This window comes from Cucurbita maxima, unplaced genomic scaffold, assembly GCF_002738345.1.
Source record: "Cucurbita maxima cultivar Rimu unplaced genomic scaffold, Cmax_1.0 Cma_Scf00030, whole genome shotgun sequence".
Classification (NCBI taxonomy): Eukaryota; Viridiplantae; Streptophyta; class Magnoliopsida; order Cucurbitales; family Cucurbitaceae; genus Cucurbita; species Cucurbita maxima.
The window spans coordinates 746,151-772,727 of NW_019272046.1; the positions used below are offsets into that span (position 1 = coordinate 746,151).

The 26,577-nt window shown below is 35.8% G+C and overlaps 2 protein-coding genes and 1 long non-coding RNA gene across 4 annotated transcripts; all 3 read right to left on the reverse strand.

The window, feature by feature from the left end:
* Positions 1-36: 36 nt before the first annotated feature.
* LOC111466031 (lipid phosphate phosphatase delta-like) lies at positions 37-6,251 on the reverse strand. The gene is made up of 8 exons (XM_023110590.1): positions 5,479-6,251; positions 5,309-5,404; positions 5,156-5,230; positions 4,817-4,947; positions 2,575-2,678; positions 2,360-2,488; positions 664-779; positions 37-511 (listed from the first exon to the last, which is right to left on the reverse strand). Exons 1-8 carry the CDS (start codon positions 5,638-5,640, stop codon positions 107-109), a joined length of 1,218 nt encoding a protein of 405 aa, XP_022966358.1. The 5' UTR covers positions 5,641-6,251; the 3' UTR covers positions 37-106.
* A 679-nt stretch (positions 6,252-6,930) lies between these two features.
* On the reverse strand, positions 6,931-25,634 carry LOC111465916 (kinesin-like protein KIN-7K, chloroplastic). 2 transcript variants are annotated; one of them, XM_023110385.1, is made up of 25 exons: positions 25,475-25,634; positions 25,211-25,318; positions 24,375-24,640; positions 24,185-24,282; positions 23,486-23,575; positions 22,647-22,699; positions 22,141-22,206; positions 22,008-22,061; positions 21,023-21,082; positions 18,361-18,439; positions 16,991-17,058; positions 14,808-14,870; positions 14,582-14,686; positions 12,482-12,586; positions 12,250-12,357; positions 12,000-12,143; positions 11,266-11,448; positions 10,938-11,096; positions 9,838-10,068; positions 8,938-9,078; positions 8,736-8,852; positions 8,586-8,636; positions 8,177-8,224; positions 7,988-8,092; positions 6,931-7,773 (listed from the first exon to the last, which is right to left on the reverse strand). In XM_023110385.1, the coding sequence occupies exons 3-25, from the start codon at positions 24,620-24,622 to the stop codon at positions 7,219-7,221; spliced, it is 2,931 nt and encodes a 976-aa protein (XP_022966153.1). In that variant the 5' UTR covers positions 24,623-24,640; positions 25,211-25,318; positions 25,475-25,634; the 3' UTR covers positions 6,931-7,218. The 2 variants fall into 2 exon arrangements, with proteins under 2 accessions (XP_022966153.1, XP_022966152.1); XM_023110384.1 differs by having other exon boundaries at positions 25,440-25,634.
* On the reverse strand, positions 18,698-21,016 carry LOC111466160. The gene is made up of 2 exons (XR_002714338.1): positions 20,838-21,016; positions 18,698-20,734 (listed from the first exon to the last, which is right to left on the reverse strand). It is a non-coding gene; the product is annotated as an uncharacterized LOC111466160 (long non-coding RNA).
* Positions 25,635-26,577: the final 943 nt, after the last annotated feature.

Sequence of the window (26,577 nt, forward strand, 5' to 3'; positions counted from 1 at the left end):
TATTTAAGAGGTCTATCAAACTACGAGGAAGAACTCTTAATCAAATGAAAGGGACTGCAAAATGAAAAATATACAGAACCGAACCAATTATATTGGAGTTAATGTATCACAAGTTCAGATAAGCGAAAAGAGAGGGAACAAGATCAACAACAGACCAAGCTAAGCCTGCATACTGAACAAACCTAATGCCTGTGTCGATGTTGAACGAGTCCTGGCTCAAGAAGAACAGCTTGTGTAGAGGCCGACGTTGTTTGCTCCCATTCTCCTTTCCTGTTGATGATGAATTTAGCATTGGGATATAGCTAGTTGATCTTACAGGCATGCCCAAGGTGTGTGCAATAATGGGAAGGATCCATTTAGCTAGAGCTTTGCAGCAAAACTTCACGATTAATATGGTCGGTAAACCGACGAGAATCCGACCAAGAAACGTGGGAAATGGGAGTTGTGGAGTAAAGATGCGCGCAACAGCTTCATGGTGAAACTGATGGTATGTTTGCTGTACCCCTGCTACCTGCAGGACAGAATCTCTCTTATATATATGAAGTAACAAAAGAAAGCATGGAACAAGGAGCTTTTGACAGTATAATGCTTTAAAATGACACCAAAAAAACAGATCCATCAGTTATATCAAAATTACTGCACGTTGAAAGGCATGTTGCTTACAATTCCAAAAGCAACACCATCAAAAGCCGTGTGGAATTCATAGCTTGGAGTAGGAAACTCAGGAGTAGGATAAGCAAAGAGCAACAAAATGCTTAGGGCACCCCAGAAATAAATAACTGCACCCACAAATTGCATGCAATAAATACATTAGTAATAATTAGTACCAGCAAAAATCACCATCACCGTGATGTTTATTTACTCTAAAGTATCTTGACAGTCATTAAAGCGTAAATCTCATCAATATTTAAGCATTTAATTGTCAAATCCCACGTCGGTTGAGGAGGGGAACGAAACATTCCTTATAGGATGTAGAAACCTCTCTCTAGTAGATGCGTTTTAAAATTGTGAGGCTGACGGCGATAAGTAACAGGTCAAAGTAGACAATATCTACTAGCGGTAGGCTTGGGCTGTTACAAATGGTATCAAAGTCAGACAACGGACGCGCGCATCTTCTACCTTCCAAAGGAAGAAGATGATGACATGGCTGGTTCAGTTGAACTGGCCATGTCAACCCAAACTTTGACCCTCCCTTGATTTTTCTCAATTTTAACCCTCTTCTAAACCGGTCTCATGAAAACTTTTATGGTTCTAGAAATTAGACACCCTAAGGATTCTTTCAAAGAAAATTTGAAATAATTCAAATATCGAAAGCTCGAAAACAGAGGTACCAAACATCAACAACGAGATAAGTAGCCATCTTGGACTTTTCTTAAGAAATACGGCTCATCCCCTTCTCTCTAGTAGATTTTTCTGCCCCCTCTGTTTTCCTGAGATTTCACTTTCTTTTTCCTCTAGTAAAATCTCTCATTGACCATTTTTTTAACAGAAATTTTAACTCAATAGCTGTTGCTAGAAGATCAGCTAGGTCCCATTGGCCTTTACCTGTCAAAAAAGACAGCCTTCAAATTTCTTTCTGGTTAAGCTCCTGTGAAAAGAAATTAAGATGTCTGTGTAGTCTCTAGTTTTAAGGGGAATAAACACTGCAGATGGTACAAAGAAGACATCAATCAAATTGCAATCTCTCCTACTTGAGAAAGCTAAAACTACATAAGACTTTTGAGTACATTGAGCTGCACACTTTTAAGTTCCTTTTGTAACTATATCCTTTTAAGCCACTTGTTTATGCAGTGCACAAACGCTCAGAATTTCTGGACAATGAAATTCGATTCTCAGTATGTTCGGATGACATCTTACATTTCCTAGGGAGGTAAAGGAATTTTTGGATATGGCCTTAACGTACCATCCTTTCAAGAATGCAAAAAGCCCTATTACGGAAAAACCTCATTATGGCTTTCTTTTGGAATTTGTGGAAAGAAAGAAATCAGAGAATATTTGCAGAAAAGACATAGACCTACACAACTTTTCGACAATGTTGTTTATCAAGCTATATCTTGGAGTGAACCGTCAAATACTTTTACTTCCTATAGTTATACCTTCCTCCCCATGGCAAATTGGGAAGGTCTTTTGTAAACACCATGGATTAAACATCCCTTTTGTAAATTTCAATCATCAATGAAATTGTCTCTTATGAAAGTATTCCCCCATTTTGTATTCCTTCTTTTCATTGAATATGCATCTTATTCATCTAAAATAACGATGCTACTTCACAGAAGAAGAAGCTCCTCAAAATACCGAACAGAACGTGAACTTAACCAGGGGAAAAAATAGTGATATGAGTGTAACTCGAAGAAGATACCATTTTGGCCCATGGTAATGAAGTCGTCCACGTATTCATGAACATTCAACCAAAATAAGAGAATCATCAAGCCGAAGACAAGACCAAAAATGATGTCAATTGGGCTATGCATGCCTAGGTATATTCTTCCTGCCAAAGAACGAAAATTTTCAGATTGGAAGAGACCCCCAAAAAATGTATAAAACTGAAAATTTTTGCTTGAAAATAAGGCTTACCCAAGCCAATGAGGACTACAAGCAAACAAACAAGAGAAAATCCTGCAAATTCATAGGGGGCGCTTATATTTTCAAAGTAAGATCGGATATAATACACGAGATATCTGCACGGTCATACCAATGAAAAATAGTTAGTGTCAAGTCAATATAGGCAGCCAATTGGTGGCAATAGTGAATCAGCTTATCGTTCTTCTTAGTTTTACAATTCAATTGGAACTATAAGCTCTTCCATATTCAACTTTTAAGTAAATCACAATGACAGAGAAGCCATAGTTGAAAATTGTAATCATATTCGTTCCCTTTACACAGCGCAGGAAAAGCCTCTGTACGAGCCAAATATAGCAGGTTTACCAGACGCTTTACTAGGCCTAAACTGAATAAAAGCCAAAACGGCAAAGAAAATGAAATGAGATGTAATGAATTAAGAAAAATGAGCTGCTGGAATTTCTCACTCCATCGTAACCTCTCTCCTAAACTATACTGTTCCGTTTCCATCAATTCAATATCATGATAAGAAGGGTCTCGTATAACAGCGCAAGCCCACTGCTAGCAGATATTGTTCTCTTTGGGCTTTCCCTTTCGAGCTTCTCCTCAAGGTTTTTAAAATGCGTCTGCTAGGGAGAGGTTTGGGCTTTCCCTTTCGAGCTTCTCCTCAAGGTTTTTAAAATGCGTCTGCTAGGGAGAGGTTTCCACACTCTTATAAAGAATGCTTTGTTCTCCTCCCCAACCGATGTGGGATCTCATAATCCACCCCCTTTGGGATCCAGCATCCTTGTTGGCACTCGTTCCCTTCTCCAATCGATGTGAGACCCCCAATACACCCCTCTTTTGGGCCCAACATCTTTGCTAACATACCGCCTTGTGTCCACCCCCCTTCGGAGCTCAGCCTCCTCGCTGGTACATCGCTTGGCGTCTGACTCTGATACCATTTGTAACAGCTCAAACCCACCATTAGCAGATATTGTCTTCTTTGGGCTTTCCCTTCCGGGCTTCCCCTCAAACGTATCTTCTAGGGAGAGGTTCTCACACCCTTATAAAGAGTGCTTCGTTTAGCTCCCCAATCGATGTGGGATCTCACAATCCACCCTCTTCGGGACCCAGCATCCTCGTTAACACTCATTCCCTTCTCCAATCAATGTGGGACCCCCACAATCCACCCCCCTTCGGAGCCAGCATCCTTGCTGGCACACCACCTCGTGTCCACCCCCCTTCGGGACTCAGCCTCCATGCTAGCACATCGCCCGATGTTTGGTTTTGATACCATTTATAACATCTCAAGCCCACCACTAGCAAATATTGTCTTCTTTGGGCTTTTCTGTTCGGGTTTTCCCTCAAACGCATCTGCTAGGGAGAGGTTCCCACACACCCTTATAAAGAATGTTTTGTTCTTCTCTCCAACAGATGTGGGATCTCACATCTCGTATCTGGGCTCATTTCACCTTCAATTGCAACTTACAAGTTCAGAAATAATGCAAGGTTGGTCTTGCATTGTTTACTCCAACATTTAAGCATATTTGAAAAGTTGAAGCTCATAACAAGGTTGGTCGTTTACTATAACAGCCCAAGCCCACCACTAGCAGATATTGTCTGTTTTGGCCCGTTACGTATCGCCGTCAGCCTCACGGTTTTAAAACGCGTCTACTAGGGAGAGATTTCCACACCCGTATAAGGAATGCTCCGTTCCCCTCTCCAACCGATATGGGATCTCATATATACTTGTTGACATTGATGACCATGTAGAGATGAGATGCTCTTCTAAAAGTGTCCAACCTCAATAGTGTGTCCTGCAGAAAAAAGGCTCCGAAGGATCTCAAGCACCTTTTGTTTTATCCTCCAGTTTCTTATGTTCTCAGGTGCAATTCTTCTAATCCTTTCACGTATGTATATCACTACTCTCACATGTAAAGAAGTTCTGTGAGCATCACTAACAAAAATATACTCAGTGGAAGAGAAAGAGACCCCCTGCATCCAAATCATCCACAACAAGGAAAAGAAGGCATAATTCTGCTAATTATCTTCCCTACGTCTCCCTCGCAGGACGAGCTAAATCTATAGCTGCTGATCCAGTTGATATCCTCAACATAGCTTATATATACATCCTTTATGTCAATCAACTTTACAAGCTCAGAACACAAATTTATGTAAAGATCAGAAGGCAGCAAGAGTCACCATAAGCATCAATATGATAACATAATGGAAATAGCAAGCCAATGAACCATATAGAAGGATAGAAACCACGTACCCAGATAAACAAACTGTATTTAGCGTGTGAGAAGATGGCAAACCATATTCCATGGCATTTTCTTCCTCATCTTTGGTGGCAATTATTCTCCTAACAGGTGGGCAACTGGGTCTAGGAGCTGATACCACATCCTAGAAGAAAAAACAAACCCCCCCACATGTTGGAAGACCCAAATATAGTAAATCAAGGAGGTCAGACTGAAGCAGAGTTCCCCAACAGCATAGACCGAACCACTACTAGACTAGACGTTGAGTGAGGTAGTGGTTTTTTCTATTAGTTGCGATACGAACAGGCAAGTTTGAATTCATGAAAGATTAAATGATGGGAAAGACTAGTTACCTTAAGGCAATTCCCTAAGTAATCACAGAAAGCCATCAAAAGAGTCATTTGACGAGCCAATTTTCCATGGCCACTCTACATTTTCATACAAAAAGTTAGCCCATCAAAAAACTAAGGGATCAACAATTACAGAGAGACAGACGTAAAGCCTACCCAGAACAGCAGAGGAAGAAAAGCAGTGTAGAAAGGCACAGATACAATGCAAGACAACCCAGAAAACAAGGCATCCATGAACGAATTCTGATATTTCTGCAGACCACAAACCCTTAAACAATGAATCCAAACATAAAACTCAACAGAATCGGTATTCAATAATCCCAAACCTGGATTCGAAGGATGAGAGGAGCGCCGGCGACGACATGGCGAGCCGCCCATGGTTGGAGTAAGGATCTAACCTTGTGGGTTATGTTAATGTAGGAAGCAAACGCAATCCACGAGAAGAAACCGCATAAAGCCACCGATTGCCACACTGCTACGCTTTCCATTCCTCCCTTTTCTTCTTCCCTCCAGAAAAAAGAGGGATCAAAGAAAAAACAAGAGATGAACAGCAGGAAGAAGCAGAGGATTGGAGTAAACAAAGGCTGATAGAATGCGCGGCAGCTAAGAGAAGAGGATTGCAATTCTGAAAAGGGAAAGATGGGGCGCGATTTTCAACTGTTTTCTTTCCATTGTTGGGATTTGTGGGGTTTCGTTAGGCTTCGATTTTGGTGGCAGCACACGGAAAGCATTGTTCAATGAAAAAGGGAACAATTCCGAGAACGTCATTTTGATGAAATGGGATACTAAATTAATATTGCCGCATGACCAAATTTATTGTCGACCGGATTTGAAGCTTCAAAAATGATTTCTATGTTCAATTTGTTCGATCACGCGGATGGAAAATTGTGTCGTTCTTCGACTGCCCGACCAAAAGTGTCAGTTTATTACACAACTTTATTCCCTTAAAAATCCAATCTTTGGGCTTTCAAACCCTTTTGTTATAACTTCTTAAAGATTCTGGAAAGCCATCCACTAATTAGTCCCTCGTATTACTTAGAAAGAATGTTAATGTAAAGATGAATATTTTAAGTATATGTATCTTGACGGTTGATACTTAATTTTATAATTGTTCTTTGGACTCTATTTTCTTTTCCGAGTAAAGTTGGATCATTTTACTTTTATACACATAGTCCACGCTCATGTACGTGGCTCCACTGGGCAGACTTGCTAGTATACCACCCAAGCCTGAATTCTACTTAGTATCTAGGAATTTATTTAGCATTTCTATATTATATAAAGAATTGAAAAGAAGATAAACCAGACCACAACTAACATCCAAAGTTCATCGCTAGCAAATATTGTCCATTTTAGCCCGTTACGTATCGTCGCAGCCTCCAAATTTTAAAACGCATCTATCATGTAACCCTACTCCGACCAGTGCCTCACACCATCCAGTGACTAGCTCTGATACCATTTGTAATAACCAAGTTCATCTCTAACAAATATTGTCCGCGTATTGGATTGTAAGATCTCACATCGATTAGACAAGAGAACGAAACATTTCTTATAAGGGTGTGAAAACCTCTCCCTAAGAGACACATTTTAAAAACTTCGAGGAAAAAACAGAAAGGACAAATTAAAATAAGACAATATCTACTAACGGTGAGCATAGACTATTACACCAACTCAATCGCAAAGGATTCTTACCTTAAAATTTTGGTTCGTGGTTAAATTTTTTTGGTTAGATTTCCATCCCCATCCGTGCAAGAAACCTGTAAATGAACGTTACAATGACCTTAAGCCAAAAGATAAACAGGCCATACTCAACATACATGCACGAAGCATATAGCATGCCATGGCCTACATTTACATTGAAAATGAATTCTTTCTCATAAAACAAGCAATGAAGAAGAGATCTTTTTCTGATGAATAAAAGCAGCCCTACCTCGTTATACACAAATACACCAATGTGATGGTGCACAACACCATTTTTTTACATCACTGTCACTCTCGCTCAGCCTCACACACACACAAACAAACAGCAACATCATTGATTATTTCTATCTGAAATGTTTACAGTTGCTTCATATCAAACTGTCATCGTCGAGTGTGTCTCTAGTCGAGTGACCATCGGTGTCGTTTCTATGTGATTTTTTCAATTTTGCAACTAGCACCCACATGTTCGCAAGTTCATTTTCTAGATAAGCTTCTCTCTGCTTTGATTCCTCAACCCTTTGCTGAAGTTCGGCTTCTCTATGATCCTTTTCAAGAAGAGCAGCTTCATAAGATAGCTCTCTCTCCTTACTTACGGCCAGTTCTCTCTTCAGTTCTGCAGCAGATGGGCCAGTGTCGATGGAGCGCTTCGAAATAACCTCTCTCCGACCATTCCGCATCCCAATAGACGATCTTCTCTGGGAAGGGGAGCTCTTGGATGCAGCAAGTTCAGAAGCAAGTCTCTCATTTTCATTCATGAGCTTGGCAACTTCTTCTGATAAGGCTTTGAGTTCAACAGCTGCAGCTGAGGCTAAACCCTTAGCATATGAACTCTCCTCTGCAAGTTTCTGGTTTTTCAGCTCTAACTGCTCTTTTGACTCCGTTACTTCAGCCAATTTATGCTTCAGATCATCGATCTCAGTTGCCTTTCATAGGGGAAGAACAGTATTAACTTTTTCATTATGTATTTATTTTTATTTTGTAACACAATTCAACTTGAATAAGTTGAATGTAGAAGAATATAACATTTGGAAATATGATTCACAAAACCGAGCAGCAGAAAAATTGGAGATTGGCACATCGGAAAACAAAAATCTAACTGGAAAAAAGTTCTTAACACAGAGCAACTCAGGAAGATACCTGTGCTAATCTTTCATCTTTCGGCATATTTTGCAATTGAAGTGTGTCCGCTAGCTGTTGCTTTAAGGAGGCTACAGTTTCTTGTAGTCCATCACATTCAGAGATCTGATGGAAGAATGTTAGGCACAACCATAACGTGTAATAATGACTTATGGAGAAGCTAGCTCAATAAAATGTAGGATATTTTACCTTTTGGTTTAGCTGCTCCTGAATGATACGATTATCTGCAGCTTTAACCTATAATTCAATAGAACGAGAAAGTTCATATTCATATTGGCATGAGCAGACTTACTATACATATTTTAGGCACACATGGGAGAAATAGATGCCCCCTTTTTCATGACTTCTATCTTTAAAAATTTATTTGTAATGATGACCCAAATATCATAGGAATACAACAAAGTTGGCTAAACTAAAGACTAGTGGATGGAGAAAACCCACTTTAGCCACCAAAGCGTCAGTCGACTTGAATTTTTTATGTGTTTTGCCATGGTCCACAGACAAGAAAAATAATAACCATTTATGGGAAACATCTTCAATTATTTCAAATATGAAACACAATTTTGAGATCATTTGTATTAATCAATTCATTAGTCACCTCAAGTTCAAACGACTTCTCGTTCAACTGTGCAGTCAGTTCATCAATTTCCTGCATCATTAAGACAAGCACGCAGGTTTGCTTAAGCAAAACTGAGGTGGCTCGTTCTTAAAAGAAAATTTAATGTACAAAAACTATTAAAGACCTTACTTGCATTATTTCCAAGTCTGTGATTTTATTTGGTGAAGCATCTGCAATTTTCTTTTCGAGAAATGCTATCTGTTGATTCTTGGCGCTGATATCATCTTTTAACCCTTTCATCGCAAGCTTCATAGTAGAAGAACCATAAGACTAAAGTCTCTGACACATAGATGGAATCTAAACATGTAGCTTTAGGAAAATAAACTCTTACATGAATTTGGTCTTTCTGGGGGTTTCTTGCAGCTTCATCTGACAAACGCTTCAAAGCACTTGAATGGAGTGCCACCTCTCCGGACAAAATTTTTTGCTGCTCCCTTAGAAGGTCAATCTGATCGCTTGATTTTATGCTAGTCTGGCAAAACAGATGAATTCATTTTGAAATAAGAAAAATACTGTTATAATCATGGAATGGAGAACAATAAGCTTTTTTTAAAAGGTATATGGAGAACTAAGTATTTTTTTTGCAGAAAAATGAATATTACATTTATTTTCAAAATAAGGAAGGAATTTGTAATCCTTAGATATTCTATGCAATAATACTCGCAAGAATAATTATTAATCCACATTCTGGGGAACTTATTATTTAGGCAGAAATATAAGCTCATAATTCAAAGATCATTTACTGAAATTTCTTTACGGAACAAAAAAATCAATAAGAATGTGCACATGGGAAGAAATGATACACTTGATTTCATTTATTTTAACAAAGAGAGTAGGACAGCAGGATTATTTGTACTTCTACTTCTACTTCTGCATCACTCTTGTTTGTACCTCTTTACTTTTCTCTTTCACTAACTAATCTGAAATTTTCTTTTGGTTACAGAAGTTGTGGTTCCAAGGAAGAAATCTAACTAAAGACGAACAATCTAGTGTATATGCCAAAATATTTTTTAAAAATATATCATTAAAACTTTTGGGGAAGCGCATCACGGGCTATGCTGGTGTCTAAGGATTGGACTAACTTGCAATTATTACCCAAGAAACCTTCCTTTGTTTCTCCAATGAAAGATGTTCAAATTATTCCATCATGAATATTAGAGAAAGCATACAAAAGCGACAAATGACTCACGTGAAATAGATCTCTCAAAATGAAACGCTGTCACATACGTACCAATGGTGTCTCTTGATCGAAAATATTTTCCTCTCGAGCTTCTTTCACCTCTCTGGCGTCAGATAAGAGATCTGCAGATGGGGAGCTTTCTGTTTGTATAGAAGGGGATAATCTGGACTCTGTGGGAACATTATTTGGATCAGCTCGAGGTGTTGAAGGAATGCTAGTTGACTTTATTCCACTTGACCTATCACTTGTGTTTGATAAAGTTCCCAAGCCACTATCTCGTTTCTGATCCAGGGTGGTAAATAAAAAGCTTTAAAACATATACAATAAACTATCATTATGAATACGATATAGAAAATGCAACAAAAATAATATAATTAGACAATCATATGAATATTCAAGTTGAGAATATAATCCGGACATCAGAATACTCAAAGCTCAAGTAGCAGTAGATTCATAAAGAATCAGGCACTGTCAAAAGTGCAACTTCAAATTTCCTGGTACATACAAGTTACAAACTCAGTAGAATTAATTAAATATGGAAAAAGAAGTTTAAGAAGGATTCATGAGAAAAAATGAAGTAGGCGACTTTCTGTGTTATGCAGCTTATAAGGAAGGAAAGTACTCCAAAACTTTCCAGGGAAGAGAAAACCAAAGTGAGTCCATACGCTTAATAGCAGGGTTATTTTTATTTTTATTTTTATTATTTTTTTTTTTTTTTGTGAATAATTCACGTTTTTAAATTTAGGGTTGGATTAATAAATACAACAATTCCTGCTATTTAGGTCAGGCTTGAACTCAATGACCTACCCTAGAAGATGATTAAATATATAGCCAAGATTACTGTAATAGAAAGTTATTTTATAACATTTGTATTGAAATATGTCTGAGCAGTGAAGTTGTCGAAAGCTTTTCACGAAATTGCCTGATAAACTTTCTACAATACCATCAAATATGCATGGACGTACATATGTATAAAAGATATTTTATTGAAACAGACATGATGCAGGTCAAGCATCATAACAATCATTAACCAATGAATTTCAATAATCAATGCATAAGATCTAGACACTGACAAAAATGAAATATTAAGCAAAAAAAAGAAAAAAAGAGATGATAATAACAGCAAAACTCAGTATCAAAATACCACATACCCGAGATTTTAACCAGTTTAGTAGGCCATGCTTTCGGGTCTTCTTCTCCTCCTTTACAGTATCATCATTGGCTTCACTATTACTCTCGATGGAAGCAGACAAATCAATGTTTTCATCATCTAAAATTAGGTCTCGCCTCTTGTGTGGCAGGTAAGCTAGCTGCCCACATGTAGATAAGCACTCAGAGAAAATAGATGGACAAATATAAGAGAATTCAAAAGCCCAAAGCATTTAAACTATAATTATATTGAGAGTAATAAGCATTAAAGTAATCACACTCATATTAATTGCTAATAGTGAATAACATCTTAGGGAAATAGGTACATACTTCCTCCTCCCCAAAAGAATGCCTTCTCCTAAGACCAGGTCGATGAGGAAACCTTGATGATTGTGATTCCTTTGTGGAGACCAAAATTAACTTTGTCAGACGTTGAATTCTGCCCAACAAAGCAGCTTTAGCTTCTTCCTCCTGTTCCAGTCTTGATTGTAGCTTGAATTGACCATCTTCTAACTTTATGCATAGGAACACAACAAAAGAAATAGTTCAAGTCAAACACCATGTCTTGAGGGAGAAATGGAAGTAAATGAATATTCTGTTAAACATCATTGCACCATAACCATTTATAATGAAACATGACTTCTGGAATACAGGCTCAATTTTTTTTAATAGTAATGTATACAAGCATATTATTATTTTTCAATATCCATGATACCATGCCCCACCTCACTCTTCCACAATCAATGAGCTTTTATGTTTTTTTTTTTTTTTTCTGAAAAAAAAGGTCATCAACAGTGGATACCCCATTATTAAGTTAGTTAACATAAAGTTGCCAAACCATGATTTAACTCCAGCTTTTTTTCCATCCCCTTCCACCCTCTCTACTGTATATTATATTTATCAATGAAATGTCTATCTATCTAAAAGAATACGAAAATTTTGTTTATCGAAGATTTGTTCATCAATGATAACTCCTCTTGCTAATTAAGACCACAAACTTAAACATACAATACAGAGAAACAAAGTCCCAAAGAGTTGGTACAGCACTTAAAATATAATGGTACCTTTTGCTTCAGGAGCACAATGTCGTCTTCAGAATCTCTAAGTTGAGGAACGGTCACAATTCCCCTCTTTAGTTGATCCAACTCTTCCTTTAAACATCGAATCTCATTCTGATATTTTTTTATAAGTGATTTCTCATCAATAATCTGCAGGTTTGAGAAATCAGCGACATTTTTCCCGAGTTAACCAGCTGGTTTAACAATCAAACATGAATTTAGAAGCAAATAAGTTTTCTACTAAATAAACACCTGCCTTATTTTGTGCTGCTTGAATTTCAATGTGTTTTGCACGATGTGCAAATTTCAATGTATTATGCGTCTCTTCTGAACTACTTGATGCGGGAGTAACTGTGCAAATAAGCTGTAAATACAAACACAGATTCATTTGGTTTATGATGTTTTATTTCGCCAATAAAATCTAGAGAACATCTTTGTATATACTTAAAATAATATTCATTCAGATAATAAGGTATAAAAATCCTTACAGACACACGCCCATGACCACTAAGTGAAGACTGAAGAAGTCTGGTAAGTTTGGAGTCTCGGTATGGTATATGATTGGCCCTTCCATCTGTTAGCTTTGAAATGACCTGACGCCAGACAATCACCATCGACTAAGTTAATGTCGTTTACATCAAATGACAAATCATAGTTGGTGGTAGAGTCAAGTAAATCCAGCATGACAACCAAAGCTGTGAAAAAGCACTAATTGTGGGTACCAAATTTGATTAGATTAGTGCTCCTAAGAAAATTAATGTGTGATTACTAGAACTATTTTCTACCTTAGAAATTCCTTTTTGGACTCCCTCCAGCCTAGAGGAACAAAATAAATACATGGAAGATTAATCTCAGGGAAAAATATCTACTTATTTTCTTGAGAGGAAAGGATATCAAGTAAATAAGGTGCTCAAAGTTTTGTTTTTTTATTTTAAAGTAAATAAGACCCCATGCCATTAAATGATCTGGTTGAATACTCTATAACCTCCGTCAGTTCTGCTTCAAACTCAAGGATACAGTTGTACAACCTACAGAATAGATCTTGTTCAGAACTAACCTCCCCTAGTTTTAAGTTGAGGTTTCCTACTTTGTCCTTTTTTGATATTTGGTAGGGACGCAAGTGAATTGGTACAACTGATATTTGATAGGAATTCAATCCAACAAAATAAGATCAAACTCATAATTACAAAAAGGTCTGGTAACTAATGTCCACAAAAAAGCATTTTAAACCTAACAAACAGTTGATCATTAGGCACACAAATCTCAAACCTGTTTCCAATCATTAAGAGAGATAACTAAATTGTGGTGGCCACATTCAATAATTCTTCCACTTCGCGGCCTTCTGCGGCTTAATGATTTTGTAATGTTCCTTTGTTTTTTTTATCATTAACACGGGAGCTCTATCCTATAAGATTGTTTTGGTACCTCCTTCGGTTGTCTAGGTCAGCATTTTCTGTATGCAGCCTAGTTAGTTTGTTCTGTAAGTGACTTCTTATTAAAAAAAACAAAAAAAAGAAGAAAAGGATAGAAATATACGAGGAAGAAGTTTTGCCTCATAACAGAATTAGAACATTTGAAGGGCTAGCAAGAAATATAACGACCAAAAACTATGACAAACTCCTCCAATAATGTTTACTGGCTGTCTTCATAAAATTAATCTTTACAATCAAATCCAATTGGAACATGGAAGATTTTTATCACCCTTGATCATGGAAATCTTTTCTCGATCTCTCCTCAACCGGAAACGTAAATATTGTCTGAAAATTGCAAATAACTCATTTCAACATTATCCTCTCCACTGCAACAAGAAAACATTATTTCCTACCCCCACCCCCTCCTCTTCGAAGCCTATTCCAAAAGACCCACACTAAGAATGAGCGAGGACGTCACCTCATTTTAACCATCTAAAGATTTTCCAAAAGGTTCATGATTGATTAGGATGAGAAATCGGAATTCCTTACACTATTTGAAACCCATTTCGTCCATTTCTGCCCAAGCATTTCTGCTCTTCCCCCCTTGGCATCAAGGGAGTCCCAAATCAACAAAGTCGCCATATTTTCCGAGATCAAACTCAAAGATAGCATCTCTCTTTCTTCCTTCTTCCCTTATCTTCAACTCCAAGTATGGAGGTGGAGTTCTTCAATAGCTTGACTGACTCTCTTCCTTGATAGGATGTGATTGGACACTATAACGAAAGAACTTTCTGCCCTAGAGATTTAAAAAAATGTCACGTCTTCTTTTCTTTTTCCACCCAAGATTTTATCCTCTATCTTGATCCTTATCAAGGAAAGTTTCTGTCTGAAAATCTAGAGATCATCTGAGGATCAAGGTTGGAGATCAAAAGCTTTGCTCAAATAAAATTATGAGAAAAATGGGATCAGGAAAGCACTGACACAGCAAGGAACTATCTATTTAGACCATACTGATTTTCTTGCCTAAGAAGTTATAGCATAATTTGTAGAAGTATCAAATAGAAGTCAGAAGATTAGAACAGAATAAGGTTATAATTATAAACGACAACCCATACAAACAAACAGCAGTAAGATACTAAAAGTTTGATTTAGAAAGATAATATTTAAGAGGCTCACAGTTCCAAGAGTTAGCAGACTTTTATTAATATATGATCCCTCTTTTCGCCTTATCCCAGTAGTTTCAGCTTTTGAGCTCTCAGAACCTGCCAGATCGATGAGGTTCTGCAGGTATAAGTAAGATGTAGGAAAAGTTACAAAAAATGGCAGACAATTGATATACACTAGAAGATAATCACATAAATAGTTAATTCAAAATTAAACTTTGAAGAAGTTAGTTTCATACCAGTTGAGATAGGTTTACAGATTCTCCTTCGCTGCTTTCACCACATGGGCTGCTCTCTATAGTCTGTTCACAAGATTGAAAAAAACTATTTCATCAACTCAATGATGACTACTCTTGTTAAAAAAAAAAAAAAATTAAAAAAAAAGGTCTTGCATTCAAACAAACAAATAATAAATAAATAAATAAATAAACTTAAGAAGTTCATAAATAAAATTCAATAAAAAAAAATAAAAAAAAAAATGGCATCATTTGCCAAAACAATAATAAAAAAAAAAAAACGGCCAAGAGGATCTTACCAACATAAATCACAAGGTAATGCCCAAAAAATTAGTTCAACTAAACAAAATTCCAGATCCATTTAAGCATATCAACTGGGTGTTGTGACCATAATAAGAACACGGAAAAACAGAGAACTTAAATCGAAGGTACAATCATCGATAGTACTTATTTACCTATATTCTAGTACATTGTCATTTACCTATATTCTAGTACATTGTCAAGAGGAAGATACATATATGTTTCTTATAAAAATAAAAAAAAAGGTTAGTCAATATATTAGTTCTTATTAGTTATCAACAATTTCCCTCGCCTTTAGACTAGCACTTTTATTCAATTAGCAGAAACAAATACAATGAACCATTATTTTCATATTCCTAGGTAAACTAGTCCCCCACCTAACAGTTCCTACAGAAGAATAGTTTCAAAAAAGTATGGAAGCATGAGAAATCAAGGCATTCATATTTTCATATTTCTAGGTAATAGCCCCCCCACCCCAACAATGCCTACAGAAGAATAATTTTAAAAAAATATGGAAGTATGAGAAATAAAGGCATTCACATATCAACCTATAAGCTCTTGATCAATTAGGCAGCCCCTTTGAACAACATGCATGGCTCATTAATCTTTCTTCTTAGAAATAGGAAGTAAATGATTCAGTCCAGAACAAGTGACCTTATTAGCGGAACAGTATTTTGACTGATGTCCAGAAATTATTCAATCGGCCTCATCAGCATACTGGAATAGTCTTTTTACTACTGTTCTTTGCATTCTTTGATTTGTCTTATTGAAAGTGTGGTATTTCTTTTAAGAAAAAAAAAAAAAAAGAAAGAAAGAAATAGGAGTAATAGAAGTTACAGAAATGAAAAGTCTCTAGATTAACTAATAATCAAAACGGATCAAAGTATTATCATTAGCTTGACAACGCTCCATGTCCGAGAAGGAGGCTAGACATATTCAAAGGAATTTAACAGCAGAAAATTTCTTTTGTAAACATGAAAGCTAGGAAGTTAGAATGCTGAAGGCTTGAATTAAAGGCCAAAAAATTCTCTGCATATAGTCATTTTAAACTTGATATTCTCAAATATGACAAAGTATTGCTGAATAACAAGAAGGTATCACAATTCTTGGATAACATGTCCTGAAATAAAATTGAGTACAACACTACAAGAACGTAGAACCAAGAAAGAAGACCAGGTATTCTTTAGTAAGGCATATGTGGAATCAAATCTTGAGCCAAGATATGAATGAAATGACCAACATATATAATAACTTTCATATGACTCCATAAAAAGAGTTAACATCTCAAGGAAGGAGGTCCTGACTCCTGCCTCTTGCCTAATTGAAAACTCTTTAAAAGAGATCATAACTACCAACAAGTAAAAAGCCTTCACCGATGAACCTTAGAATCTTCTGAGGAAACTTCAGAGTTCAGAAGTGTCTTATGTTTATTTATACAACACTTGGCTTCTTGATGGAGTTCAAGTCAAAAAGAGTTTTGGTGTACCTACAGCCTTACCATGATTATTAAAAATTGGAAGGCCTTTTTTATTTATTTTTTCTTGGGAAGGGGTTCTCTCAGCCCCTTGCCCTTATTATGTTTTCCTTTTTGTCTATAATATTTATATCTCAGACTCTTATTATTTATACAAATTAAAAAGGAAAAAAAGAAGCCTTCACCAATGAAGAAAAAGGGCAACGTTCAATACAAGAATGATATCACCATAATAATATACCACTCACTGCAGGTGTACTTCTGCAAGCAAGAATAAGGGAGGGTGTAGCAAGATCAGGTCTAAAGTTATCGAATAGAAGGTGGGGAAGAATGACACTTGAATAGCTGATCAGAAAAGAGAATAAAATCAATCAAGGTTGCGTCATGCTTCCATTAAGGTAAAAAAAATTACCAACGTAAATATTGTATGGCTTCTGCTGCTTAACAAATTGAAATTTGTAGACCCAACATGTCTGTGTTCTGTAGGCAACAATTAAAAGTTTATCACAAAGTGAAAACTGTCATGAACAATAGTATCATAATAACAAACAGATGCAACAACTTCTATTCACGAAAAAATGAATAGTCATACTTGTGAAACAGTAGATAAAAAAGGTTAAAAGGATTAGCCTTTATAAATAAACATATACCAAAAATAAAATGCCTGGAAGCAATTGTCAGCAAAACAATCTATACGATAGTCATCCAAAATAGCCCAGAAAACAGAAGAGTACGGCTATGGGCTGTTTGAAAACTATACAGAATAATTTTTACAGAAAGATGATTAAGTAGTAAGTAAAAGTTAAGACAATTGGGAAACTACCATCAGCAAACCAATAATTTATAAGAAATACAACTTCAAAGAATGATAAACCTGTTTCAACTGATTTTTTATAACTTAATAGAATATAGTTCTCAGAAATAACTTCCAAAATCACCGTGATTTTTTAGCTTCAAAAGATTATGATTACCATAATGAAGATAGAAGTCCTTCAAAGATGACCCCTACTGTAAATTATTGTTTGGTCATTTTTTGAGGGGAAGCATTGATTTTCTTGGTCATTTTTTGTTTTTGGTGAAGCAGTATAGTATTCACTTTATAATAGAGTGCTGGAAAATTATTTCCTTATTTGTAAATGGGTATTTATTAGGGCAATAAAATATACATAAAATTTATCTCTCTAAGTACTCTACATATAATATTAATTCATTTTAAAAAATTTAATATATCAGGAGCCTATTAGCCATAAAACTGAAAGCTCATGGACTTACTAGACATTTCTAAAGTTTAGGTATCTACATGAAATCAAAAGTTTATGGACTTATTAGATACTCTTAAAGTTCAGAGAGTAGACATGAATTGGAATGTTTTGGGACTAAACTTGTAATTTAACCTAAAAATAATGAATAAATAAATAGAATAATGACAATAGGTTTCAATCAAGACCAGAGCTGGGTCCTAGAAATGGTAAATAATTCTCCATTTTCATTCCTCAAGTTAAATTGGAGACTAAAATTCTCTCCAATCTCAAACTCGTTCTCATTTTAAATGAAGATTTTCCACCTGCTCACATCAATGGTAAGGAACTTTATCATCCCTACTCTTAATCCAACCATATTTGATACAACTTTAAGCATCTAAAAATCTAATAAAGAAAAACTATCATGACTCATTTCCAAATAGGCACCTAGAATGAATGTTGCAAGAGAAATAAATCATCGTGCAATATTAGGATCCTATTGCTTTTCCATAAAACGAAATAGGCTATCGAGGATTCTTACCTTCTCCCGCTGCAATAAGTGAAAGTGCATGAGCTGGAGATAATACAACTTCTTCCTTAATTCCTTCTACAAAGGTGCCCTAGTAACATCAACGTAAAAATAAATGCAAAGAGTTTCCACATTCATATGATGATTAACATAATCTCTCTATTGGTGGAGTGAATATCATGGTTGCAAGCAAGTAGAATATGAAAATAAAGAAAACTGTCAAGAAGTTAAGATTTATATTAGTCCTCATTGACGCATACAATGCAAAAGATAAATGAATCCAAAAATGAAGAAGTTTAACCATATGGTAAGACAACCATTTGCATTTGGCCCAGCTTTTTCTTTTCTCTCTCTATAACCAAATCTTTCATTGAGAAGACATGAAAGAGAGTCAAGGGACTTACAACAACAATGGCCAAACAAAAGGAGCAGACTAACTAAATAACTAAGGGCTTCAACCAAAGAGAATCATGTCTAATGAATAATTACAAAAGAAAATAATAATAAACCTTGGAACAGGAAGCCCAAAGAGAAATACTAAATCTAGGCAGAGTGCAAACCTCTCCTCAAGACCTATTAACTCCTCTAAATATCCTAGTATTCCTTTCAAGCTAAATACTTCATAAAACAGACAAAAACCACATGCAAAAGAAATTGTCCCTTGTAATGAAACTGTGGGTACAGAAACGAAATCTCCTAAAGATAGAACAGTCCATTACAAGGCAACAAACCCTGTAAAATTCTTAAAAACTATCCCAAATAGAACAAGCAAATTGCCAGCTCCAAAGGCGATGATTGAGACCCTTGGATGTACTTCTGCAATGAATGCACCTTTACAGCCATAAGCCATGTCACTAGCCTTCATAAGATCATTGCCAAGGTTTTGATTGACAGATTTAGGAAAGAGCTCTCTAGTACTTTCTAGGAATATCAAGGAGCCCTAGTTAAAGGAAAATAAATTTTGAAGATAGCGAGGATTGTAAGGTGGAGAGTTTATTTTTAAGATTGACTTTGAGAAAGCCTTTGATCACACAGACTGACACTTTTTGGACAAAGTGTCTTGGAAGAAGGCCTTGGGTGGAAATAGGATTCTAGACGTCGAACTGCCTTCAAATAGCAAATTTCTCCATTCTAATCGATAGTAAACCTAGGAGGAGAATCTATGCCAAAGATGTCGTGAGACAAATAAATCTTTTATCCCCTTTCCATCCTTGTAGTTGTCACGTCATTGGCAAGTTGGTGTCTACAGTGGATGTCTTTCATGTGGGCCGAGAGAAAATTCACTTATCCCATCTCCAATTTGAAAATAGCATGATATTCTTCTAATTGGGCAAGGGGGTAGAACAACCATTTTGTCTTCTCCCCTTCGGCTCAAGATATAGGACCAACAGAAGGTGTTCCTTCACTCTACAAAGGACCCTCACCCTATTTAAGCTTACTTCTCCTTCACATGCAGACACCTCTAATGTTGTATTCAAGGTAAGCTTGAGCAGTGGATTCATTCATCGAACCTGTGTTTTTCAGTGAGGATGGTGCACTTGAAGATTCTTTTCTTGAAGTTTTTGGCTTATTATTTTAAGATTGTGACAAGAAGGCTCCTCTTCCATCCTCCATGCCGAAAATTTTTGTTTCACTTATTGAAGCCTATGGTATGAGAAAATACAGTAGCTTACTATTTTAAGTTTTTGACTTGATATTTTAAGATTGTGACAGACCCCTTTATTGGCATGAGAAAATAAGAAAATATAGTAGCTTGGGACATAAAATCAGTATTATCACAATGCAAACCTCCCTCTTGAAAGTTGGATACTTTCCAGCTTTTTCAGCATCTTTTCTATGACTGGAAGCCAAAACAACCCAAGTGGCAAATATAGGGAACAAGAAACCAGTTCCCATGTACTATGGACCTTTCCAAATAGAAAAATGGGTGGGGGAAGTAGCATTGACTCCAACTTCAAAAGGAGTCGGCCATTCATCCTCAAATCCATCTGTGATATGAAATGAAGGTGTCATTCTAGAACAAACGGCAATTTTAAGTGTACACCCAACAATGGTTTCTTTGGGTGAACAAAAGTTGCTAATTTAGAGGAAAGGGGAAAATGTAGAAGAAGCTTCCCGAGAAGTGTTTGATAAGGTCACATCAAAATTTCCTGAACAAGTGAAGTATTTGGGCGGAGAGTATTGAGAGGAGTGGAAAACATCCATTGTATTTCAGTTTGGTCAAGAGGAATAGCTGTGAGTCTAAGTAGAAGTAGAGGAGCGATTTCGTATGAGAGTTGAGGGATTATATGTGCAAAGAGTGAGAGAGTGATGCAAATGTGGGTGTGTATGCTTGTGGAGGTAAGCCATGAAGGTTAGTACGAGGGCACCTAGTATCTGATATTCACTATAAGAACAGTAGAGAGAGAAGGGGGGGAATTAAAGTAACAAGTGGTTTCCAAGGAGAGATTCGAAACTCTTGAAAGTCTAAATGGTTTTGGTGTAATTACTTCTCCTTGCATCTTCATATACTACGGTGAAAGAAGTTCTTTCACCATTCCGTTTAAGAGAACTTTAACCTCCCACTGAGCATACGCTCTGATTCTCATAGCAAGGAGAGATTCAAACCTCTTGAACTGGCATTTGAATGACATTATACAACATTAAATGAAGAATAAAAAAAAAATGCAACTACCTGAGCATCCTCTCTGATTCTTAGGTTTTGTCCAGCAGGATTCAACAAATCATTGACAACCTGGGATGAAGAATTAGTGTCATTAAAATTACAACACTTAAGTAGAAATCTGATTTTGAACTACTTCGATTCTTTCGTTAGAAATCCAAAAGCTCAAAAAAGTTTTCAACATGAAGCGACCAATGTTTTAAAAGGTTTAAGGTGGCCTCAAGGCATTTTCTCATGGAGAGGTGAATCGTAAGCCTAGAGGCAGTATGAGACGTAAGCCTCATTTTAAATTTAGAAACATATTTAAATCATAAAACATAGAACCTTATGTATTCTAAAGATTATAATATTCATTAAAAGTACACTACATACTCCAACAATAAGGAAAAAAATTCAATAGTCCATCGAGGTTTTGTTAATAACAATCTAAAGTTCATCCACTATATCACTATCACTAGGAAAATGAAAAAAGAAATAACTCCCCTTTTGCTGTTTTGCTGTCAAATAGTTACACTAACACCTTGAAATTTTTTTCTTTTGCTAATGCAGCCATTTACTATCAGCTTTATATTAAAATAACACAGCAGGAACCTTCCGGCATTTTTGTTCTTTTAAGTCAACCGTTTGAACTTCTTGTGTATGCCTTTTCAGTTTTCAAAGCACTTTTCATGTATTATTTGATATTTGCATGGGATCACAGTGATGCCCCACCACCAAACGAAATTGGAAGACTGCACTGCTGGAAGGTAATTCACCACGTCATTATGAACCACATGGGCCCATGGTCCACTACCAACACAAGGCATATGCCTTATCATCTAAAAGGCGTTTGCACAGAGGCTTACGCCTCTCTCAACAAAGAAATAAGCCTCTTTTTATACCTTCAAGGTGTAAGCCTTGAGGCATCGTACTGCTGCCTTGAGTGCTTTTTAAAACATTGGAAGTGAAAATAAAATGAAGCATTAGAAACTAAATAACTAAATGGAAAGGAATGTACCTCATTGTAGATTTCTAGGTATGACACCCGAAGAAGAAACTCCCGATTTGGAGTCTGGATGTAGGAAGACATTAAACAAAGTATTTCTTTCGAGATTATGATTTAAACCATATCCAATTTTTTTCATTATTACCTCTTGGATGATGCTAAATGCATCTTTCACAGCCAGTGGTATTATTCCTGGCGACCTCTGATCACCCTATAAATGAGGTATGAACTATGTAAGTTTGATGACAACATCATCTAATCCAATTATGTAGCTACAGAAATCTTATTTTTCATAGTCTAATGAGAAAGTATGAAGCAAATTAGGTTTAATTAGATTTACAACAGCCTGCGATCCTCCTTGAAATGTCCTCTCATGACCAAGCGATAAAAAGTTGATCCTAGAATATGTAACATTTTAAATCAAAGTCAAAGGCATCCTTTTCCTGTTTAAACCTAAGAAAATGTAAATAATGAAATACTTAAATGTATGTGAATAATTGGCATTTATCTATTTCATTGCTGAATTTGAGAAGATTTCTTCATACTGAGGTGTGGCTTTTTTTCTCGTCTTCTGTTAAATCGTATGTTCTTGTTCATGTAAAGATACTGATCAATAACAAAATAATGAAGGAAATAAGTCTTTCATCTTACATGCATAGTGTGAGTCTTCCCACTGCTCGTCACCCCATATGCAAATATCGTACCTGTGGATGAAAGAGGAGGAACGTGATTAGGAAATAAACAGAATATCATATTTTTCAAACAGCATATCATGCTCATAAGTATATCCAATATAGAGATTAACACTAATGAAAAACACTTATGAAAACAGTCTTAATCAGTAATTATAATACTCTGACTACTCTTAGTAAGCCAAATGATCTCATGTGTACTGGTCAGGTGATCTCATGTGTACTGTTATGCCCTTCATTAAGACTGTAAAAACAAAAGAAAAAAGGGTTTGACTTCCCTTCGAACCATAGTGACAGACAAAATTATGGTTGCAGCTTTTTACTTTATTTTATTTTATAGGAAATTGTGGTTGCAGCTTTGAGGAACCAGGATCAACTAATAGAATGTAATACGTTGTTCTTTTACTCCTTGTCCTTCATCACTATGTATTTTCTCTCTGGTCAAGTGTAAAACTAAGCAAAATGTGCAAAACTATTGTAACTAGAAAAAGCTTAATAAATCAATTAGTTATTGTTAATTATTGTTGAAACTCAAATTATCTTCCTGTTTTCATATTAAATTTCAAAGAGGTACATATATCTTTTATAATACAGAAAAGCTAACTGAATCCTTAAATGCTAAGTAACAATAAATCTAAATAAATCTAGGTAACGGTCAACTACTTCCCTTATTTAATGGGATTACACAAATATTCTTAAATCAAAGGTCATTCCTACAACAAGATATGATTCAAACTATTCACATAGAATGAACTTCAAAGCAAAATAATATCAAAACAATATATCAATACTGCTTACCATTAACGCCATCCATAGCACCACTAACAACATGTTGTGCAGCAATATCATACACATTACGAGTAGTTGTCGTAGGACCAAACACTCGATCTAAAAGCAAGAAGAGAACATATTTGAAGTGAGATCACTACCTTTGACATGATAACAAAATTTAGAATCGTGACTTCTTCCAACAAATAAATTGATTAAAAATTTAAAAGTACTACAATAAAAATAATTAGTACATCTTGCATAACTATTTGGAGGAATTGCGAGATTAAATACAAAAATTAGGTGGGGAAAGAGAGAAACTGGATGTAAATACTAAATATGATATGGAATGGCATATGAAACATTAAGCATACCTATCAATAAAACTTGAAATACTTTAGATTCTAACATACAATTTTGATAATTTTGACAGAACATTCAGGAGGATGATCACATTATAAAGGAATCTAGAATAACGAGTGTAGGATTAAGACATGCCATCACCATGGCCTTTAACTCAACAAATTGGATAACATGCTAAGGAATTATTGGCAGTAACACTATTATCATTTTCACCATTGATAGGGGTATGATTCTTAATTTTTGTTCGTCGTGCATCTTTTAATTTTAGGGGTAAGCAAATTAAGAAATTACTTCTGCTTTCTTTCTGCCTTGACTGAGTACAAATGTCTTACATCAAAACGTATCGAAAACACTTCAAAAATTTACCATAAGCATATGCTACAGTTGGATTATGCTCATTCCGCACAATTGTTTCACCATCTGCATACCATGCAATATCCTCTCCTTGACGAATCTCCCTTGGACTTTTCAAATATAAACAATCACTTTTCATTAGAACTAGCGCAGAAAACCTAATCATCAAAGCTATAGATGAATTTGGAAAAACAAAATGCACCTGAGCGGACGAAAGCGGACCGTGACTGTGACATTTTCTTTGGATCTCTCCACATCCAATTGCACACTTTCTGAGTAAAAGTACTGTGGCTTACTTCGAGCTGAAGAAGATACTGGAGAGCTCTGACCATCAACAGAAGTGTCCAGATTCTGTTTCGATGAAGAGGTAGTAGAAGTTGAAGGCGATTTGGCAACCCTTGTACTAACAGAACCCAATTTTTTTGACTTTGGACCTTGCCGGGATGCCATAACCCCTTCAAATGGATCCTGGAAAGTGATGTAGAACAAAATCAAATACCGTTTAAAAACAATTTTGGTATCTCAGTCTCCTAAAAATTTCCATTCCTTTCGTGGGGTATAAAATTCCAAATTCAAGGCCGTACTTCAGCACGTTGAGATCATATTATCACTTTGTAACTAGTCTGAAATTAAATGAGCTCAATAAAGAATCTCTAACGCCTCTTTCGGACGAATATTTGCATATATGGGTTTTCATTGCAAAGGCAAATTTCACACTAACCGAGCTTTTTTAACTTCAAAACCCCACCAGTAGGGTTAAACATAAGTTTGCATGCGACATAGAGAAAATTACGGAAGTAAAAGAGGGTTAAACCAGTCCGCCATTTCTCGAGACTTAATCAGCATTTTCAGCAACAAAAAAGTGAAGAACAAGAGCAAGTCGAAAATTCCTCAAACATTAGAAGAAAGAGAGACCATTCAAAGTCGAATTCTACAACGTCCTGGTGAAGCTCAAGCAGGACAGTACCCTTTTTCCCGTTTCGCCCAACACCCATTTCCTCAAAACCAAACAGGATAAGATTGGAGAAAGTAAATTACCTGGACGGAAGCTAAATCAGAGAAGCATTGCAGACGGAATCAAGCTTTTGAAAGAAAAATGGGAAAACTCAGCAAAGGAATCTTCATCGAACAGAGGGAAATGCAGATCTAAGAGTGAGGAAGTGGAGTAAATTAATCAAACAAATAATAAAGCAATATAACATCATAATCAAGTCATCATTATCATGCATCAGTGAGAGAAAAAGATAGAGAGATTAGAAAAACATACTAGAATTTGTTAATTCTAATTGTAGCTCTCCTTACTTGCCTTGGAAGCGATGCCCTCCATCAAAGGCAAACCGCATTTCCAATCAAAACTTTTAGAGAGAGAAAAGGAAGCTCATAAACTTGCAATTTCAGGAAGAGAAGGGGGAAAATGGAGAACAAAAAGATAGCAAAAGGGTCTGAAATAAGTTGTATGGCTTCGCCTTTTGGCAGCACTGTGTAAAAAAGACTACAAAAGAGTTGGATTCCTGAGGTCTCTTTTTTCTAATGCCTCAAATTACCATCCTCTCCTCCTATCTCTCTTCTAAATTATTATTTCTTTTTAACCTTTTCCGTCCTCGAAAATATCTCTACTTTTACAAAATTACAATATTACCCTTCTTTTATGTTAACCGTCTTCAAAATTACCCGGAAAAAACTCGATCAACATAACTCAGTTCGTACGTTTGAGTTGGGTTATGAACTTATTTGATTCAGATTGGATTGAGTTCAAATAAACGAAAACTTTATAGACTAGATCAGTTCCCGAGTTCCCATAAATTAGATTCGGTTAAATTGAACCGACCTGAATTTATTGTTAATTTTATAACGTTTTACTTTTATTAAAAAAAAAAAAAAAACTGAATAAATATCCCGAATAAAACAACCAACCTAATCCAAAAAATTGGATTTAAAAAACGTCTCATCCCAACCCATGAATACCCTTAATTAACGTTTCAAAAACTACCGTAACAGTAAAAAAAAAATTGTTGTAATATTGAATAAAACGTCCACGTGTCTAAATGCTATTATTTCATATTTAATAATTCAACGGTGTAAATTTTATTATTTAATTTTTACGATTAAAAGTCGTAGTTATAATTAAAATTTCATTATTGGTTACCAACTTTTTACTTTTAACATGCATTTAAAGGTTTCGAATTATAATTTCGAGAGGATAGGAAGACTGTCATTTCATATACAACCACTTTCTTTTAACCCAAAAATAACCTCGAGTCAAACACTAATGTAGCATTGATGCAACATATGGATAATAATCAAATTTTTAGCATCATAACGTTGATATAAGTCAGATCTAAGCATAGCGGGATAAAGATCAATATTTCGGTCAATTTATTTTTTCAATATAATAAACTATATGG

Bases quoted from the DNA above. Each gene is read 5' to 3' on its own strand.
- LOC111466031 (XM_023110590.1), bottom strand. From the start codon at position 5,640: ATGGAAAGCGTAGCAGTGTGGCAATCGGTGGCTTTATGCGGTTTCTTC. The intron at 5,405-5,478 runs GTTTGGGATTAT...TGTGGTCTGCAG, and splicing joins CTCTCATCCTTCGAATCCAG to AAATATCAGAATTCGTTCAT. The intron at 2,679-4,816 runs GTACGTGGTTTC...ATGACCGTGCAG, and splicing joins AATACAGTTTGTTTATCTGG to ATATCTCGTGTATTATATCC.
- LOC111465916 (XM_023110385.1), bottom strand. From the start codon at position 24,622: ATGGCATCCCGGCAAGGTCCAAAGTCAAAAAAATTGGGTTCTGTTAGT. The intron at 9,079-9,837 runs GTACGTATGTGA...CTGTTTTGCCAG, and splicing joins TCGATCAAGAGACACCATTG to ACTAGCATAAAATCAAGCGA. The intron at 8,853-8,937 runs GTAAGAGTTTAT...TCTACTATGAAG, and splicing joins CCCAGAAAGACCAAATTCAT to CTTGCGATGAAAGGGTTAAA.